Source organism: Mustela lutreola, chromosome X (genome assembly GCF_030435805.1).
Source record: "Mustela lutreola isolate mMusLut2 chromosome X, mMusLut2.pri, whole genome shotgun sequence".
Classification (NCBI taxonomy): Eukaryota; Metazoa; Chordata; class Mammalia; order Carnivora; family Mustelidae; genus Mustela; species Mustela lutreola.
In genome coordinates this window covers 17,209,984-17,231,858 of record NC_081308.1, presented here as the reverse complement: position 1 = coordinate 17,231,858, position 21,875 = coordinate 17,209,984, and the positions used below count along the sequence as shown (strand labels likewise).

The 21,875-nt window shown below is 32.9% G+C and overlaps 1 protein-coding gene across 5 annotated transcripts in view; it reads right to left on the bottom strand.

The window, feature by feature from the left end:
- The window catches only part of CNKSR2 (connector enhancer of kinase suppressor of Ras 2), a 288,218-nt gene that overhangs the window by 104,791 nt on the left and 161,552 nt on the right, over nucleotides 1-21,875 (bottom strand). For 3 of the 5 annotated variants that reach the window (XM_059157335.1, XM_059157332.1, XM_059157336.1), the window contains exons 9-11: nucleotides 16,420-16,566; nucleotides 6,440-6,573; nucleotides 1,303-1,514 (exon numbers count right to left, since the gene is read on the bottom strand). In XM_059157335.1, coding sequence (XP_059013318.1) covers nucleotides 1,303-1,514; nucleotides 6,440-6,573; nucleotides 16,420-16,566 — 493 coding nt within the window. The remainder of the gene's footprint in view (nucleotides 1-1,302; nucleotides 1,515-6,439; nucleotides 6,574-16,419; nucleotides 16,567-21,875) is intronic. The other 2 variants (XM_059157333.1, XM_059157334.1) reach the window with 1 other exon arrangement.

Below are 21,875 nucleotides of genomic sequence, written 5' to 3'. Positions count from 1 at the left end.
ATAAGTACTTGTGGAATGAATGAATAAAAATAAAGATCTTATGTGATAAAGCAAGGGTAAGGATAACACAGATAATAGGCTTCTATACTGCTCTGTACTGCAGAAGTTTACAATATAATAGGGGAGAAATGTGAGGGTGCAAATACCTTCCAATTATGACAGTTTAAGAAAAGTACCCACAGAATAGTATGAGGAGCTATGTTCAGAAAATCATAACTTATTATGATTTAAAAAAGCACATGGACAGAGAATAATACAAGGTAAGTATGGTTCCTATTGTTTAGGACCATTTGGGGCAAAACTTCTCATACATAATTATTACTAAAGAGCTGTAAGGAAATCAGGCACATGTAGTAAGTAAGGTAAATGATGACCAATCATTTGGAACCACAGGAGGGAGACATATGGCCATAGTGGACAAGTAAGGAGGGCAAGAGGAAAAAAACCCCTAAACACAACTGTCCTACTCAGCTCCAGCTGATCATCTGTACTAATCAGCAAGAATACTGTCTTTCCCATTTTCTATGCTCCTCACTAAAAATGATCAGTTTGAAAACTGTAAAAGGAGGAGCACAGAGTTTCAATTAAATCCTTTCACTCTTGTGGTAGGATAATAGCTTTACTACTTTAACTTTAGGCAAATTCATAGGCAAATCTTTCACATACAATGTATCAATTTAAAGTACATGTGACTGCATTACTTTCTTGGTCTCTTGGTCTTGGGTCATGCACAGAAAAACAGAAGTCAAAGATGAAAAATCCAAGGGATTTGGTAACTCTAAGGTCATCTCTGACTTAAATACAGTGTGTGTTTCCTATTTAGAATCTACTTCCACTCAAATTTTCCAACTTCTTAAAAAAACACAAAAACTGTGGTGAGATTTTTCCCCAGAAAGTTTATCTAAAGATTTTTTTTAATCCCTGAGGAATAAGGAGTCAATTTTATATAAGTCAAGTTAATAGGAGCATTCGTCTTTTAAAAAAAGGAAAATTCAATTATTCCAATTTGGCGATATCTGACATAACAAAAATTACATGTGTTCAAGGTGTCCTTAAGTCATTAATGAGTTAAAATGCTACCTACTGTTCTTACCTATCTTTGGAAAATTTTGAATAATTTTTAATATCACACTTACACTGTTGAGATTCCACTTAGAAGCACATGACAGACACAGATCAATTATAAAGATTCAAAAGCTATCAAGTAAATCAAGAAATTTCATAACCCAAAAGTCTATGAAAAGAAATAGAGGTTCTCATGTGAGACATGTTCTCCTGGCAATGTAAGAAAAGAACGCTTACCATAAGTCGGGGTGCTTTCTCGTCTTCCTTGACTACTTGATCTTCCTTTTTCATATTCATAGCAATATAAGACAGCATCTTCCTCAACAATATTAAACCTCTTTCTATATTCCTGATCCAGAAATGAATTCGGTGATTCAGATCCCTTATGCACTGGCTTGCCAACCATATGTCCTCTAAGGTCTTCACAAGGAAGGTTTCCTTTTTCATCCCTAAAGAAAAGTAAAGGAGAAGGATGTAGGAAAGTGTTAGGGTGGTAAAAGGGCAGAGAGGGTCTAAAACAGTTTATAATATCCTTCTCATACAATATATCTTCTGATTTTTTAAAACTTTCTTTGAGGCTTAAAGTGTCATTTTTAACTATCCCTATACTGCAGGAAAATAAATGCTGAGGATCAGAGAGGTTAAATAACTTGCCTAAAGGTCACACAGCTAATAAATGACAATGCTGGACATGAATCCTGGATCTTCTAACTCCTGCTCTAGTTCATTTTCACTGTGCTATGTCATACAAAGGAAATCATGTCAGCACATAAATTACTTTTGGTGCTCAAGATAGTAGGTATAAGTTTAACAATGCTACCAATATAGCTTTCTTGTGCCAGTTTAACTAACTGATGTACAGTAGTATTTGCACTGCTTAAAAACAAGGATGTGTTTAAGAACTACCACCTTTGTAAGGACATTTGCAGCCTTAAGAACCAAATTAGCATTCTGTGAACTGGCATCATAAGAATTTCAAACAGCTTGTTATTAATTTAAAATAAACCTAATTGAATAGAATGACTTTCAACATCTAAAATCTATGTATCTTATTTAATATCAAAAATACACATTCATAGAACTAATTCTAAATGGAAAATTCAAAATTTCATTGCAAATCAGCAACACTTCTTGTGGAGAGAAACCTGACAAAATATGGAATTTAAGATGATGGCAAATTGATTTTCTATAGGATTCTAAAAAAGAAAAGTCTAATCATTTATGGGATCCCTAAAATTGTTACTCACATAGAGTATTAATTTACACAGCCCAGGCAATTGGGCCCCTAATGAGTGGAATTTTGGTAGAAATACTCCACTTAGGATGGGTTAAATTGAACCTTGTTTATTTTATGATGTGTTTCACTATGACAGCTATGAAGTCTTTGTTAGAAAAGCCTGTCTTCTAGAACACGACTATGATTGTAAATGCAATGTTTCTTCCCTTGCAGATCATTAATTTTATTTCCTCCTAGTTCTTAATTGCTTCCAGTTCTACCCTCAGTGTCATGAATGCTATCAAACCAGAGAAAAATTTAATTTTATGTTAAGTGCTAAGACTGAAAACTTAAATCAACAGCTTAGCTAAATTATAACGAGACAGATAAAAAGAACACAATTTTAATTGACACTATGTCTTATAAAATGGTGATGAGCTTATAAATCAATTCTAAGATATGAATTACAGTTCAGCAAGAATATTATACTTCTATACTTCCATACGAGGGCATACTATGCTTTTGTAGGTGTATGCAAATGTCTAGATTAGGTCTGTCCAAATGAAGAGAGCTACATTCCTAGTATTTGAAATATATTGAAAGTAGTAAATAATATTCTCAAGACTGATTGAATCAGCAAGCTGTCTCATGTATTTAACACATCACAAGTGAAGACTGCCATTTACATTGCTATTCACTCTTTTATTGTTTGAATTAAAAATATTGCCTATTGCTAGATTGCAACTGGATAGCTAGTTCTCAGGCAACATGAAGAAAACAAATATAAAATCCAGGCAGAATTTTCATTTTCAGCAAGCTAAAAACTTTTCCTGAACAAATTGCCTGGTGCTTTTTGTTACTGTTAGTCCTCTACCAAAAAGAAATTGACACTGCAATTAGCTTTAAAACAGCCCTAACGAACTCATGGCACTGGAGTAGGGTTTTGCCTATCTGTAAATGGGAAAACATTTCTATCAGGCCTGTGACATGAATGTTAATGCAGCTAAGATCAGAGGGTGACTCAGCCCTAGTTAATTCACCACGCTCTATTTATACGGACATCCCCATGGCAGAAAATTTCAAGGGCTGATATTACTTACTCTGTAATGATACAGTAAAGGAGGTCTCACCTCATACCAACAAGAAAGATTTATTAAACATGTCCATATGAAATGCATACAAATAAAGGTGAATTAAGAAATGTACAAACGAAACACAATCTTTGCAGTAGAATGAACCGATATATGTGTTCTGTGCATAAGTGTGTGTGCAGTTGTGTGCGTATCTCTTTATGTGTGCATGTGTGTATGTATGTACTCACATCACGAGTCTCTGAACAACTCAACATATTAGTTGGTCCTGCTGTACAGATTTTTAAAAAAATTTCTTAATGTTCTGTATATAATAAACCTACACTTTTACTCTGAAAAGGATTTAAGGAAATAGATGTAAAGTTAGAATATTGCTTTAGTGGATTTTCTTTATATTTAATGGTTCAGAGTAAAACTGAGAGAAGTTAGTGCTTGAACTTCAGAGTTGTGCAAAGACCTACAAATTCTTGATTTTTGTCATGGAAAAAGAGATTTGGTTAATTATGTAAATGCTTAATGAAGCTACATATAGTCATAAGACATATAATAAAAAACTGACCAAATTTTACTCATTCCACGTACATGAGTGTCTTCTCTTTTAGAGAAAAGGCACTTTTTTTAAACCACATTTTCTTCTGGAATAAATGTGTTCAAAGAATTGTAAGCCCATGAAAACGTTTCCACCTGACAACTAGCCCTGCCATTTTAAAAAAATTTTTTCAATTTATTTATTTTCAGAAAAACAGTATTCATTATTTTTTCACCACACCCAGTGCTCCATGCAATCCGTGCCCTCTATTAGCCCTGCCATTTTTAAGGGTTCCTTTGGTTTTAAGGTGAGGAAGCTTTTATTATTTACAATTCAAATTAACACTAATATGCCTCCCCTACATAAACAAAATTTTTTAATATAGGAAAAAAGAAACATTCAGATGAGTTAAATTAGGCAAGCCCCATTTAATATCAAAACAGCAAAATGGGAAAAAAGTGTCAAGGCTGTATTTATGCCGTAACTTCAAGTCAAACCTGAAAATGCAGATAATTTATATATACAAGGAACTCAAATGCATGGATTGTTCTGACTGTGTTATATCAATTGATTGTGTGTCTTGGATAATTAATAATTTAACTAAAAATATATCTAGAATATTGTCATATTCTGAAATAGTGATTACATTAAATAAAATATATGTAGGATAATTAAAGTGATTATGAAGTTTACTGAAAAGTATGACGCTTTCAAACAATACTGACAAAACAAGTATCAACATGTTGATACTTCAACTTCTAATATCTTTAGTATTTTTAAATAGTATGTTCAAGCTTTTTATTGGCTTCCACACATTGCCATAATCCTATCTCCACCACACTCAGAGGACAGAACTCAATCATTTTATTCTTTTGTCTCCTGAAGTATATTTTAAACAGTTTCTATCTAGGAAATACTTTCTTTATAATAAGTTCCTACCTACACAAGAGAAAAGGAAAGAAGATTAAAAAACTGCAGATATTTGATAAAAATAATCTTCTGATGTTTATCTGTACATGTAGCTGTTGGGGTAAGGTTTCTTAAATAATCATTTGCATTGAAATAAAAGTCTTTCCAATTAAAATGAAAACAAACTAAAGAGTCACTATTTGAAGCACACATTTTTATTGTTCCTCATGCAAGAGTATTCAAAGCCTGACACCATCTTAATAGAATTAAAATGTCACTTGCGTTTGGCTAGGATATCAGACGGAGCTGTGCATCTGATTGTAACTTTAACGTAAGATTGTAAATTACATATTAGAAAGATCTGTGAAAAGCCAGCTTAGTAAATTATGTCTTCTTATAAACCATGTTCCCACAGCTACATTTAATTCTCAAAATTAAGAACTAAAATGTTTATAAAATGGACTACAGTTTTATTACTAGACAACAATACAGTATTTGCGGACACACTAGGCTGTCATGTAACATTTAGATAGTAAAATGTCAGTACCCTCATATCTGAGAGAATTGAAACATTAGGTGCACCAAAGAATAATGAAAATTAATTAAAAAAGGTATTTCAGTTCTTTTATATACTGAAGAAATTTAATATGAAGTGTGGCTTGAAAATAAGAGACCTTAAATTACTGTTTTAGAGTGACTGCAAACCTAATTTAAAAATGGAACCAAATTCTTTGTGATTGGTATTAATTATCCCCATTTAGTGCTGGCCCCTTTCCATAATTTTTATATTCCACAAGGCTGGATATCAGAATGCTTTGGACAGAATGCATTATGGCACAAAGTTGTAATCTTTCACACCTGCCAGGAATTTCAAATAGAATCTGGAAATGAAACAGAGATATAGCCTCAAGAAATCTAGAAAATAGGCTCTAAAGGCAACTCATTCTCTTGCAAATTCTTTCCACTTTCTGACAGAAACATTATTGAACTAATCAAGGAGAAGCTGTAGATACAGAAATATTGGGGGGGGATACTATACTCTCTCTTCTCATCATTTACCCCCTCCCCAAAAAGCTCCCTCATTGCACACATATTAGAAGGCATAGAAGTTATCTATAAACTTCTCTTTTAGAAAAAAAAGTATAGAATGCTTCAAAGTAACTTGAGATTTTCTGGGTCTTCTTAGCCAAGAACCCTCACTTATTCCTTACTTATTAAAAGAATCCCAATTGTTATTTGTTGTTACTTTCCTACTCTTTCCTATTATATGAGAAAATGTTTACAAGATACTTAATGCATAGTGTTTAATACAGATTAGCTACTGTTACTACTACTACTATTATTATTTTTAAAGGTTTTATTTATTTATTTGACAGAGAGAAAGGGCACACAAGTAGGGTAAGCAACAGGCAGAGCGAGAGGGAGAAGGCAGCTCCCTGCCGCTTAACCGACTGAGCCACCCAGGCGCCCATTACTGCTATTATTAAGCAAAGTGCCTTCTCTACAATGAAATAGTTTTCCAGAATATGCTTAGAGTTCCTATCTAAGAAAACATTCAAGGTGCTCCTTGAGAATTTACATCACAATTTACATAGTTAGGCTAGTCTTTGGATAGAAGCTGGTTTTTACCTGGGAATATATGGTTCTGCAGGAGGAGGGGGGATGTAGAGATCCTGGAGAGCAGAACTGTCTCTTTTGGTTGGTGTACTGATGGTGCTGGAAGGCGTGGCAACGCTGCTTGTGGGACTTCTAGGTATAAGAGGCTGGTTAAAATGAAAAAGAAAATACATACACACACAAACAACACACAAAACAACAACAACAACGACACATAGTTATCATTTTAAAATTATCTATTTTTGCAGTTTTTGAACTTGGCTGAAATCAAGAAGCAGTTTATTTAGCGCACAGATATTCCTTTCAATCTCCAAAACCAAATTAATTTATTACTTTAGAGGTTCCCACTTAGTTCTCAACTCACCTTACTCTATGGCATAACCATGTAAAAACCATTTATAAAGTAAAAGTACCATGCAGTGTTTCATAATGGTAAGATTTATTTCACAGTCAGAAACTTATTTAAATTAAATTTGCTTTGTTGGAATCCCACCTTTGAAGGGAAGACAATAAAGAGTAACTTTCAAAAGAATTAGTTCACTCACATTCTGACTGATACACAAGAAAGATACTTCTTATCTTTTCCCCCAAAAGATATACTATACTCCTAAGTTAGCAGAATGTCACAGATTCTCAGAAAGGTTTACAAGAATAGAGGATGAAAGGCCAATATGAGAGAATACTTTCTTTTTTCATAAAGATAAACACAACTAACTGTCTTCTCAAGGTCATCTTATGGTCATCTTCAAAAGTATGGTGATTAATGTAACACAATCATTCCACCCTTCATAGGCACGCACATTTAGCATTGGTTTAAAATAACGTTTAGATACACCTCTATAGATCACATTTTCATGCCTATTTAAGTATGAAATGCTTTTTTAAAAATTAAAAAAGCATATATACTGAATAAAGCGATACACCAGAATGCATTAACTTAAGAGCTCTCCCAATTCTAAGCTTCAAAGCATTTGGAATGACCTTTTGCTTTGAAAAATTATCCTAAAATGAGACTAAAATTCACAAATGTTCATGTTTATCTTACAGATCTTATGGATTAGCTATGTATACAATAACATATTAAAAATAAGGATTTTAGTGCAATTGCAAACACAAAAGTAATGATCACAAAATGAACTGTAACTTCACATGATAAGATGTTGCCATTTTAGCCAATATGAAAACACTTTTAGCCAATCTATATAGACCCACAGTTCTATTACTTTCACATGTATTGCTGGACAAAAAAAAAAAAAAATGGCATATTACAGCTATTTTATATTGTGACAAAGCTTTTTTACAGAGAAACAAAATATTCAAAAAACCAAACATAAATACAATGCACAATGTAGGCCACTAGGGTAGGCTACATAGTTTATGACTAAATTCATGGGTTTTGACCTTCCTTATTACACAGCTCACCTTAATAGCTTGAAATCACACATCCTGCCAAAATGATGGCTAAGTTTTAATCTATGTGAAATAGAAATTAAAGAAAGAGAGAGAGAAGGGAAATAATTGATAATTTATTTTGGGACTCTACAATATTCTATCTCATATGATGTAAAGGAAGTCAAAAAATTTACATGTTAAGAAATTTTGAAGTATTATGAGTGTGCAGTAAACTTTTGTTTATGCCGATTTTGAAAGAGTGTCCAGTTAAATTAAGTGTCTTTTAGTAACAAAAATCTTGGCGATGGGAAATCAAGAGATTATGTAGGTAATCAAGAGCCATCTGTATGGATGAACACCATGAAGTCTGAGGAAATGAAGCGTATTGTTTCTAGTGATATGTTACATGCCTCTACAACACATCTCTGAATGATAGGTTCTTTAGATCAAGTCTTTAGACATACTATATATAATCACTGTGATATGACTGTATAATCGCTTTCCTCTTTGTTAGGACATCTTGGTACTAGATACAGATGACATAAAAATAAGTAATTTTCATTATTATTGAAATATTTAAAAAATCCATTATGCAGTACATTACTTTCCAAAACTTTGTAACATACAGTGGTGAGAGAAAAACTTATATTCAGTATGCTTTTTAAATGCTCCAGTATCTCTTATTTTAAATTATTCTAATACTGCATGTGAACTAAAGAACAAGTTCTAAAAAAAATAAGCAATTAAAAATATTCTAAAAAATTTTTATTCTCTTTCTTTTGCTTTAGGGTCACTCTATTCTGAAGACCTATCCTTTTATTTTACCACTTATAGAAGTAAAGAGAATCTTTTTTGGTTAGTGCCCACCTCTTCCTTTCCTAAACCAAAAGGAAGAAAGGAGGGATGGAAGGAAAAAAGAGAAACAATAGTCAGTGCTTACAGGTATATTTTAAATAGCCATGAAGTGTGAGGTAAGGACCAACAGAATTTTTATTCTGCCTGGACCATTACTAACATTCTACATGGATTATTACTTGGATTCCTTAGGGTGCATGTGTCTTTCCACTTCCAGTAAGCTTAAATATTAGCCATGTCAGCGTTCTTCAAATTGCTATTTTCTCTAAGTTTCTATTTTCAGAAAGAAGTTGCTATTAATGTATCAGTTAGCATGATGTGCTAAATTAGTAAATACGTAGATGAAAAAGACTCTTAAATATGTTTAAATGAATAACAGGTTTGACTGTGCCAGCTGGTTCAATGAATTGAAGTGACTGAAAAAAAAACAACTTATTCTTTTGAGAAAACAGAAATTAGTCAACCCTACTGCTTAACAACAACTGGCTAGTTATTGTATTATCTGATAAATCACAGGAAACATTTCAGCTGATCATCTGGCTAATCAGTATGCTTTGTACCAAATAAAACGCACAGTAAATATTAAATATATTCATTATACTTTGTCTACTAATTCTATTACTTTTCTTAAACTAATTCACACTAAAAAGTAAACATTCTTCTTGAGAATCCTATTTAAAAAATTATACATTAAGCAATGAAAAAATAAAATATGATAAAATAGAAACTTCATGGGAAGATAGAAATAGCTGCTTAACCCCAAAAGAAGTTTTTGTGATAATTTAAAATTATAATCTTTTAAAAATTTTTCTACCTTTGAACAAGAACTGAATACAAAATTAAAAAGAATGAAAAAGACGTTAAAGAACATTAGAAAGATAGGCAAAATTTGATTAAATCAAGCACAGAATAAATGATATTATTAGCCGAAATCACCAGCAAGAAATTCTTAGTTGTAACAAGTGGCATTAAAATTAAAAACACCACCAATAACCATTTAAGTGTGTGAAGATACACAAAAAGTGACACATACGGCTTCTCTCGAATCAAAAAAGGAATTCTCTCAGCATCCAATTCACATTTTAATAGGCATATTTCTTAGTTTCAGAAAAATATCTAAATAAGTTAGCATAATAATGCAGAAAGATAGCTGCTCCTATCTTGGCAACATTTACTTTCCATCATCTGTTCATAACATAGAAAGTAGTTACTACAGCACTATGAAGAAGTCCCAATTTAAAGAAAAATGTAGAAATAAGGGTAATACTTTTTGATTTTCTTCTTGCCACCTTGATACTTTCTCTTATATCGGCAAAATATGGAAAGAGAATTAAGAATTATCATCATTTAAATACAAGGTTATTTTAAGACTGCTTCTCGTTACTCAAATAAGCATGAAGCTTCTGTGTAACTTAATATGCTACAGTATGCAATCAAGTACGATATGGATCCATTTTGGATTCTATGCAAACAGGTTTATTTCCTGGAAGGACTTTATCATAACATTTGGTTTTCATATGTAAATGGTCCTACTGACATAAAGCTCTGCTAAAACAACTCTGATAGATTTCTCAGGCACTGGAATGCATCTTTGAAAATATCCAGATTCTAAATAAAATGATCATATGCATCTCTTCAAATATACATTGGTAACCTTAAGTCAGTTAATGATAACTTACTACAGTCAATAGGACTATTACTAGAAACCTACTAGGTTAAACATACACATACATTTTTTCCATATTGTCAGTTTGAGCTACATACTTTCGAATCGTATCCTACAATATGGTACTACACAGATCTTCCTCCGAATCATGCGTGATTACTTCAGTAATAATATCCTACTCCTCCAGTTTAAACAGCATTGGAAGATTGTTATTGTTATAAAATAAGATTTTCAGCATTTGTAAGGAATCACTGAAATCTCACTTTGAATCCTCTGATGGCTCAGGTCTTTTCCTTATGTTCCCACTTCTAACGTTTTTAAGGTAACTGAGCACATCTGGAAGGCATACCTCTGAAACCTCAATGGTCTTAAAGATTATGAGAAAAGAGCTTCCATACTTAAGAAACTACATTTGACATTGAGGTTTTATTTGAAACATTTTACATTTTAAGAACTCTTGGCAAGCTTATCTTAAATGTAGTTGTCGCTCCGTCTGGTAAGTGAGCTGGCTTTCATAGGGCTATAGAAAGTCTTGAATGACACCAGTGACAAAAAGACAACCCCAAAATTAAAGATTAAAACAGTGTGTTATACATTATGTGGTCCTAAAATTCACGAATGCAAAGATCACAAAGAGCTTGCTTTGCCTTACAGGGGGAAAACACCCACTGAAATACGAATGATTACATAAAGTATAAAACCTGGCCATTTATTTTAGTCGCTCTGGGGAATAAGCACAGACTCGGATGGATCACAATACCCCATTATTCTAGCATAGAACATTAACACAAAGTCCTTACTCGATTCAAACACATTTTTATTATAATTCCCAACACAAGTACCAGAATGTTGTTTTATGTTAGCAACTCTGTTCTTAATCATCTAAACAAATGCTCCAGAGAAAATGTATGCTGGATTTTGGGAGGCAAGACATTGTATACAATTTTTTAAGTTTCTTGACCATATCAAGAATGTTAGATCTAATCTGGAAAATTATTGGGCATACTTTTCCATGGGAAAGCTTTTCTTGAGTATTAAATTATTTGAAAAGAACCTAGGCAAAGGAAATCATGTATTCAAAATTCTCCCACTCTCAATGTTTTCACAGCTTTTTCTAGAATCTAAATTCATAGGTACAAAAGACTTGAGTTTTCTTTTATAAGCATATAATCTTTCCTTTCCTATTAGACCACCAAGAAAAGAAACATTGTTTTTCTGACCAGTAATTTGATCAGGAAACCATATCTGTATAGGTTTTAAAATACAGATATATGTGCATAAAAATATGTAGTTACATGATATACAAGAAATATAGATCAGAGTCACACTACAAAATGGCTTTATCCACTGAGTCATCAAATTTTGCACACTGTACTAAAACGAGCATATTTATTCTTGTGTTGTCCAGTCTTACTGGCATAGTTAGTACTGCAACATTAAAACTGGACTTCCATTTTTTTCAAGTTACAGTAAACATCATTTTTTAGAATATTAATTAAAGAATGAGAAACTAAATAATAAAGAAACTGAAAAATAATTTTTGCATTTTAGGTGATTATCTGTAGTCAATGTAACATTTGAAAGCATTTGGCTGAAAAACACAATTGTGATTTAGATACTTTAATTAATCTGCTTAAACACTGCTGAACAAAAATTTGATGTGACAACTGCTTGCAGCTATTTACTAATTTGAGCATGTAAAACATATAATTGTTTCTGCCTTTCAGTCAGCACAATTACATTTTTAGTTAAGATTTCCTTTCTTCTCTAGTGTCATACTTAATATTGGTTATCTTCCTTTTCAAAACATGCTTTTAAAATAAAACTCTCAGAAATATAACTTTTGTTAGTAATGGTTTTTTCGGTCACCCTGATCCATAACTTCGATATTAAAACAAATTTTATTATTTCTTACGTTTTGGTTTTCACAGAATACTTTAACCATTCACATTTGTGTGTATTTGAAATGTGATGTAACCAGTTAGTGTTCTGTTGTTATACCAGTTGACAGACAAAATCGACTGTTATGACTATTTGCTTTCCATTTCGTTTTCTGCTCAAAGTTAAATCTCCTGTAAAAATGGCATCAAGATAATGCTAAGCAGTAAGATTTTAAATGAAAAGCACAAAACCACGCAAGAAACTCTCACACAGATATAAGAAATTTATGGATTAGAATGCAGTTTAGGAACAAAATTTTAATGATACAGCTTGATGTTATTTAATATAAGAATGTGTTTAATGAAACCTATATCAGTATGTTGAATTCCAACATTGATTATAGTGATGATTTGAGAGGCATTCTCACCAAAAAAGCTGGGTTCTTTGATGGTTTTTTTTAAAAAATGCTGATTCCCAGTGATGATTTCAATCAAGATTCTTGCTATTGTCCAGCTAATTGTCCCATGCATCTCTTCTAAGAAGAAAAAATGACACCACCCACACATGCTTGTGACCTACTCACAGTAACTTAAAACCACAAACACCAAAAATACACCTTGAAGTTTATCCAGAATTCCCTGGGATTTTCTTCATTAAATTGGAAGAACTTGACCTAAGTAATCACTAAGGTCACCAAAATCCAGGGCATTAGTAGACATGCTACTAAGAACATGTTTTTTAAAACAGTTCTTGGAAAGCAGGAAATCCCTGGTTTGCTCACACAGAATGAAAGATTCTATCTCATGTAAAACAACTCTACTATTTATAAAAATGGTGCAGATGACAACAGAATTCAACTTAAGATTAAATCTTGTTTGTAATATTTGACTAAGGTATCTCTAAGTCTTTTAGTTCTATTGCAAAATGTTTGAGAAATCAGAAATTTTAAAAAAAGAACTGCCAAATTTCATGAAATGTACTAATGAAATTGCTCTGTGAGCATGAAGCTGAATTGTATGCTTTTGTTTATTTGGCTATAATTTCACGAATGATTTTCACAAGAAAATCCAAATCCAAATTTATTATTGCAGTTGAATAATAATAGAAGTTGCTACACTTACAAAATATTTTGAGAAATAAAACTTGTTTCATGAAAATATGGTATTCTTTCACAGTCTTCTACCTTAGGGTAGACAAGGTTGAATTTTATTTGTGTAGGTACAAATTATTTCCTTGTTAGTTTAAAAAAATAATTATTCCTCATGTTAGAATAAAGTTTTTCTTTTTTTAAGATGTGTGTATTAGTGTCTGGCTTCCAAAATACACAAACCTGGCCATATTTTATTTGAAAATGTTAGTAGGTAAATTAAGCCTGGTGGAGAAGAAGAAGTTGAAATAGACATATTGAATTAAATAAACGCCATAAATTATTTCTTTTTGTAACCTCTATCTAAATCTTTCTTAGTAGACTGTTTGGACAAAAATATGACCTAAGGTCCAATTCTCCAGGTGCGAACACTGAATATTTATATTTAACTGAGTTAATGGACATTTTAGCTCCAATGTGTTTGTACACATACCAGAAGCAAGAATACAGTAAGACTGGTACTTTGGTCTACACAGAGGATTATTCCTGCATTAAGCATTGCATTTTACATCTGAGGTTCTTTCTTAGACACTAGGAAAAATGTGTGGCCTCTGGCAAAGTCACAAAGGAATCCAAAACTGCCTGTAAGACCTTCTTATCTCATTATTTCTTTTGCTTCCCACCCCCGCCTGGGAGGCAGTCTACCTTTAATCTATAGATTCTGGTACCATCAGGTTTTGTTCATCTTTGGTTAATTTACACTCTATAAAAATTCTGACCAGAGTTCCCATTACGCTTTTGGTGTCTCTGTATTTTAGAGTAGCCCAAAGCTGCAAAGTCAAGAAACAACTCTGTCATGGTACGATTTCAGGTCTTCAAAATTTCAGGGATATTTGGTGATGGTAGTATAGTAGGTTGGAGAACTTATCCATTGTTCTTACCACCAAGAGCTTGTTTTAACACCATTAGGAAGTATTTAATTAAAACCAATACTCTTCCTTCTGCTCTGTAAAAAGTCAGTCACTGGAGCAGTTTTTAAAGAAGTTCAAAGCAAGTTCCCCACCTTCCCAACAGTACTGTTTATCTATAAGGAGTCGAGCTTGGACAATACATTTCAGTGGAACTAAATTCAGTTGAAATAACAAATCTACAAAAATGTTGATACATATAAGCACTTATGGAAATGCTGATTTCCTTTTTTCTGATTTCAGCAATCTGAAAAAGTAAATTTATAAATATATCCAGAGTAACTGTACAGGCAATGAGGAATAAATATAATTAGTGATCTGGTGAGGCATATTTCTTGGCAGTTAGCAATGGACCTAAAAATAGTATCCTAATAACATATTATAATTATAATTAAACCATGATGTGAAATAATTTTAAAAAATCAAAGTCTTTGTTCTCCAGCCTTGAATATATACACCAAATGTGTGGCAAAAAAGAAGTGTTGGTCTTTCAATTATTTCAGCATTTTATATAAAAGTGATTAACTGGATAGTGTCATTAACTTAATCTCCAGTTTGTGCTTGTGGAAAAGAATCTAAAAAGGGACCAAATTATCAATTTATTTCCTAGAGATATTTCCTCAAGCACAGTTCATGAATCAGTATGAAAATAGTGTCTTTTTGGTGTTTGAGGTGAAATAGAAGGGATTAGAGAGAAGTTGTTAAATTTAAGTACACATATATAGAGAAAAAAACCCTAATGGCTATAACTGTGGGACTCTTCTTCAGTGTTTGCACCTCTCAGGATCTTTGAGGAAGACATGTCAATAGGAAAACTACAGAGTGGAACAACAAAGCAACTTATAATACAGCAAGAAAGTAAAATGATGTGATGGGAAAGTCTGATCTGCTAATTTATGATTTAATGAGTTAAAAAACATTGAGTTAAAAATTTAATGACATTAAAAATATTTGATAATAGACATATACTGCAATTCAAATGTTTTTGGACATATTCATACAGTTTACATATATTCATTTGAAAAATGAAAGATTAACATTAAAAATTTAAAGACCTTAATGTTAGAACATTTTATATGTTTTTATGTTATTTAAATATAATGAAACGTTGAGGTCAATAAGTAGTAAAGTTTTAAACAATGACAAATCATTATAATTCATAAGGGCATTTATGTGTAATGGAGAATTTAAGATTTTAGGGGGAAAAACATCTGAGAATGGTATAAGGTGTTAATATAGAAATAACAATTTTTATAGCAGTGACAACAATGGCATTCACATATATTGCTTTTCTTTTTAATCTGAACAAAGGGCAATGTTCTAGTTCAGTGAGAAATTGAAATTTAAAAAAAATTACACTTCTAAGAAAGGTAATATTCTCCTATTTTAAAAATGCAGGTTTTGGGAAAAACAAAAATTTCTTTTATGATGCGTTTGAAGATTACATTGACCGAAATGGAAAGAAATGTATTACTTCCTTGTCATTCATTGATCAGAATCATATTCTTATTACTTCCAAGATAACTATGCTTCTTAATGAATATAATTTATCAACATCCATAGAGTAATTTTTTGGAGTAGTTTCATGCTGAAGAAAAATGCAGAAATTCTAATGCAATAATTTCCCTATTTTGCTACCCGACAGGGTGGAAAAGAAAAAATGATCAGAGGGAATGCAGTAGGTATATTTTAATTACTATATAAAACTTTCTTTACCTACTGTTTATAAATAACTATCTTATGAACTGATTTAAAAGAAGTCTATAAACTGTCATCCAGTTTCTCCAAGTATGAGAGTGTAACTTTTAAATAGAAGATTACATCTCAAGATGAAACCTCTCATTTTCATCTTTATCCATATTTTGGCTTGAAATTGCTTATGTTTTTTTTTGAAATTATGCTTTAAATGTTTACAAATTAAGGCAGAGTTCTTTATCATTTGGGTTTTAGTTATAGTAACTTACAGATTTCATCACAATTAAGCCTATTAGGATAAGCTGTGAAGAGATAATTTCACAAACCAATTTTCAAAAGCATACAAGATTAATCCATATGCTGCTGAGATGAGGCACAATAAAGAAGCATTACTGAGATAATCTATGGCTAAAATGATGGTGTATGACTTATGATTAAGCTTCATTACCTGCAGAGCAAGGGGCTTCCATCTCATATTTTTCAGTAAAGCTGGTGCTGAGGTAAGCATGCTCTGAGGTCGCTTTTTCAAAGTTAAGATAACACCACTCGGGTCCTCTCGTAGTGCATTCACCAAATTTTTCAACTGCCACCCCACCTGGTAACCAGCAAAATCATTACAATAAAATTGAGGTACAGTATTCAAAGATTTAATGTTCTCCCCCTTTAATAAGATTAGTTAAAGAAAAAAAAAAAGAAAATCACATAATTGGTGTACCATCCTATCAATTTTCAGGAGATAAATACTCAAAAAAGAAATTTTATCTCTGAATTGATTAACCATGTTATTGCATTAGAGTCCATATTATTATGAGATAAACATAATGGACATTTACCATGTCAAAGCAGAGACTAAAACTGTATCCTGCCAACGGAGTAATTTAGAGTTTAAGGAAATTATGTCATCATTAATGCTGTGCAAGGTCTAGATCCGAGCTCTGTTCACAAGTACAATTCAAAAATCCACATGCTTGAAGACAAGGATTTTGCAATGTCCTGAGCTTACAAGCTATACCACATGCTTTCTCATCACCATCTTTTAGAGATATGTGGTATAAGTCTCTCTAAATTAGACTGACTTTAAACTACTGATAGCTGTACTGACAAAGCAAGACAACATTCTGATGCATGGAAGATAGCATCAATAAAATTAACCTTTCACCACGCTATAAGAATAGAAGAAAAACGACAACGTAACACTACTCCCTGCAGATGCTATTGGAAATGTGTCCCAAACGACCCTATAAACTTAAAATATAATGTGCTGAATTTAATGAAGCCATTCTGTTTGAGTATCACCTCAAAACATAATGTATAATTAAATCCAAGTACTTAATAAATGTCCTGAAACTTGACTTAACTGTTTTCCATGTTAAATTACTTCACTTGTCATCCTTTTAAGATTTTAAACATAGAATAATTTGTTAGTTTGCTTGAAGATGGACTAGTTATGCAGTTAATCAGGTAACTGAAATCCTCTATGCTTTGAAGCACATTAAAAATAGATATTACTCTAAGACTTAAAACACACACACACGCGCATGCACACACATACATAAACACACACACACACACACACACACTTCACACTTAAAAGAGAGAGGAACCTTGACTCTAATGGATTAGAATTTTCCAGGATGTCATACAAATACGTTGGATCAAAATTTATCCTGGATTACAAGCAGGATTTGACAAGTGGTCTGAACAGTAATCTAGTTTCTTCCTAGGCACCCAAGTGCAAGGGAATGGATACCCTTGTCTGTTATTCGCCACGTTTTTGCCAGGAAGATAATGATCAAGCTGAAAAGAATAAGCACTTCCACTGAAAGAATCACAGACCGTGAGACTACAATGAAGAGGTGCTCTGGACTACAGCCACTGTGGGATAATGGGACACAGTGGCTTACATAATGCATGAGCATTTGTTTAAATCCCAACCTCTACTGCAGCTGAAAGGAGTGATGGTGAAGAGAAAAAGTCAGGACAGAAAAGAAGTGAGATGGCACAATGCTTAAAAACTCGGGGCAGGGGGTGCCTGGGTGGCTCAGTGGGTTAAAGCCTCTGCCTTCGGTTCAGGTCATGATCTCAGGATCCTGGGATAGAGCCCCGCATGGGCTCTCTGCTCAGCAGGAAGCCTGCTTCCCCCTCTTTCTCTGCCTACTTGTGATCTCTGTCTGTCAAATAAATAAAATCTTAAAAAAAAAAAAAACTCAGGGAGGGGTCCCAGATATGAATCAAAATGATCATTGTGATACTTGCCTAACACAAATAAGAGGCTGCCAGTTTTTTTTTTAAATCACATTAATGCAGATAACTAAAGTAATGAAACTGGTCAAATGTCTCCCATTACATATTGGTGAGGATTATTATGTGCCCAAAGGTGTACTACATTGAGTATGAATCCTCTGATAGCTAAAAAGTATCTCTGCAGTCATTTCTTCAAGCCAAGAGTCAAAGCAAAGTGAATTCAAATCCAAGTGTTCATTTTGCTTGCCAAAAAAATAAGTGAGCAGATTTTTGAGTTCAAAGTTTAGAGGAGAAAACATGCTGTTTATATGAAGAGTTTATGAGCAACTTATTAAGGATAACCACATTTTATCATTAATTTTATTTATTCAAATAATTACTAACTATACTAAAATAGTCAATATGATGGTCATCTTTTTCTTTTAGCATATGTATTCTCAGCAATACACATTTCTATCCATCAATTTCTTTCCATTTTTTTCTGTTATGATCACTGTGCCTAGTTGAGAATTTCGAAGGCTAGATGGTATTTTCCTGCATGATGTTTGCTGCAATTTGATTCATCTTGTTCTTTCATACTTTGTGCTCTTTTTGAATATACAATCCCCAAAAATAGAATTGTTTTTCCATGAAAAGGTAGAATTGTTTTTTGATGAGAAAGCCAGCAATTTGTTTAGATTTTAATTTTATAGCTGAATGTTATCTAATGGCAAAAAAGTATATACTTTCACTATTTCTTTCAGTTTTCTTTATTTTTTTCCAAGTTTTTATTTAAGTTCCGATTAGTTACCATACAGTGTAATATTAGTTTCAGGTGTAGAATTTAGTGCCCCAATACTTAAATTCAACACAAGTTTTACTATTTATCAATCAGCCTTCCCCCTCTGACTGACATAGCATCAGGAATATTTTAAACAAAGGTAAGCAAATATCCATGAAGACCCATATAAAGTATGTACCTTTGATTCCCCAATTCTACTTCCACTCCCATAAGGAAATGATTTGGATAAAAGCAGAGATAAATGTGCAACACATGTGCCACAGTACTGTTTAAACCAACCCTGAACTGTACATTATGTAAATGCCCATTAGTAAGGGATATAAAAATTGTTGTGTAGAAAAAAAGGAAGTTCCAAAATAGCAAATGTAACTCAACTCTACCTTTGTAAAAAAAAAAAAATTATATAAATATAGAAAACATAGAGATAAGCAACATCATAAGCAGTGCTTGTGTTAAAGGGGAATAAGGTCTATAGTCTATATTTTCCTCTTTATACTTCTATTTGCTGAACTTTAGTGATAAACACATTATTCTTGTAAACAACAAAATGAACAAAATAAACGGACTTAGTCCATTAATAGTAATATTCCGTTTAGAAAATCAAGAATTTTATGAGTTACTTAATGAGGACTGTTTGTTATATAGGGACAATTTCCACAAAAAGTATAGAACCAGAAAGACAACAATATTTAAAAGAGTAAAAGTTAGTGATGGAGGAACCACATCTTCTTGGCTAATTATACTTTCAGGGGATTAGCAAAAAATAAAAATATTGCCCAGCTGTGTTTAATAAGAACTGTATTATCTGTTGATTTTTGGTTCAGTGAATGATTTCAGTAGATATTTAACTGTTAAATCAGGTTCACATATTAATTACTGAATGGGAATGAAGGTGGCTGAGCAATTCACAGCCTATGTGTGACATTTTCCTCAATAACAGATGTAGGTTTCAGCTGTACCAGTCCCACCCAGGGCTTGTACACTCCTAAACAGCAACTGGACCTCAAGTCTCTCATTCAAATAGTCCTTTTCCTAGGAGCTATCTCAAACTCTCTAATTTGGTTCATTTCTTCATTAGTTTCTATGTTGTCTACTATATATAATTTGTAACAATTGTAACCATTTATTGGGTTGTACCATGTTCTGTTCAAGGGCTTAATATATGACATGGTATTAAAATTCTGGGAAAAATGATTCTCAGCTTTGGTCCTGTGATATCCTAACACATTTTCAGCCATATAATAAAGCATAGTGAATTCTTGAAATTAATTTATTTCTCCTTTAACTGCTATTGAGATACTTATGGTTGAAGATTATAGGGGGGCATGGGTAGTTGGCATGATATAAAGAGGCAATATATGAGTTAGAACTTCATGTGAAAATAAGCAAAATAATCATTTTCCAAGATTACCTCTCCACTTTCCCCTTTCTTTCTGGCTATAGTTTTAAAATATTGTGTGACAAACCCGAATTAGAAGCCATGTAAGGATATAAAAGTAATTTTAAAAAATGATTGTCATGTATTCTTTACATTGGCTGCAATCAAAGCTTTTCTGTAGTGGAAGATTGAGGGAGATTTGAAAGGGGGAAGAAGGGATCCTAGTGGTGGCTAACGTAAGAGGCTAATCCACTAATACGGAAAGGAATTAAATAAGGTAAAAAATTTCACAAGACAGTGGGTTAAGGATACATGTGAAGAAAAATATACTAATAATCAAAGACATCCAAAAAGGAATCAGCTGACTTGTAAAATAGTGAGCTCAATACCAAAAGAGATGTTTCAATATTCTTGCAGAGACTAAATGATTACAATATATGTGCTGCCGAAGCGAGCACCTACATGATTACAATAGATTTTCAAAGTCATGACTCATTCCAACTGTAATATGCAGAATGGGTAGGAAAATGCAAATAGGTGATATAACAACAGATTAGGTCCTGGTACATCTCTGATTGCTTGTTCTCTGTCTTTTCTTCCTCCTCACAACAAATAGATGCAGGTGTTTACCCTACGCTGTTAGGCTCCTTTCTAAAACTGCATCCCATCTTCCTACAAAGGTCTCCTCTCTTTCCAGAGCTTCCAGTGCCAACTTTGTGTATATGCCTCTCACATCTCATCATCCCTGCCTCCTAGAACTCTAGTGACATACTTCCAACAGTTCAGTTCATCCTTACTAATAGCTACTGAATAATCAAGCAACAATAATTCACTATGCTATATTCTTCATAACTATGTTTCTTTTCTTTGAATTTTTTCAGTCTTAACATCTGTATGAGGGAAACTATTAAACCCGTTTCACATGTGAAGAAACTGAAGCAAAAAGAGTTACTAAGTTTTCTCAGCCAATATTACAAATTTGGTTAAGTGGCAAAGCCAGAATTTATATTCAAGTCTGTTTAATTCTAAAGCACAGAGCATTACGACAGCAAGCATGCCCCACCCTCTAAATAACCCAATGGTAATTCAAACAAATGCAACGTTTTGAAAATCAAACCCATTATCTCCTTGCTCTCATTCAACATCAGTAAAAAAGTTCTCTATCGTCTCAAATTTGGAGCATGGGGTCACCTACGACCACTTCCCTTCCTTTTTAATCCACTTGTCCTAAAGAATAGATCCTAGCAACTAATGTCCCTTCTTCCTGCCTTAGTTCTGGCTCGCTTAACCTGATTGCTAGATTTAAAGTAGAGTCCTAACGGGTCTTTCTGCCTCTAGTCTTTTGTACCTCCAAAATGCTGCTACAGTGAGAAAGTGTTCTTCCCTTAAAAACCTTTGAAAAGCTCTCTGAAAGCCCAAATAAAGAATTACTTCCTCAAATAGCTCCTTCGTCAATATGGCCACAGCTGTCTTGTCTTGATTTCTCTTTAATGGGCCTCTC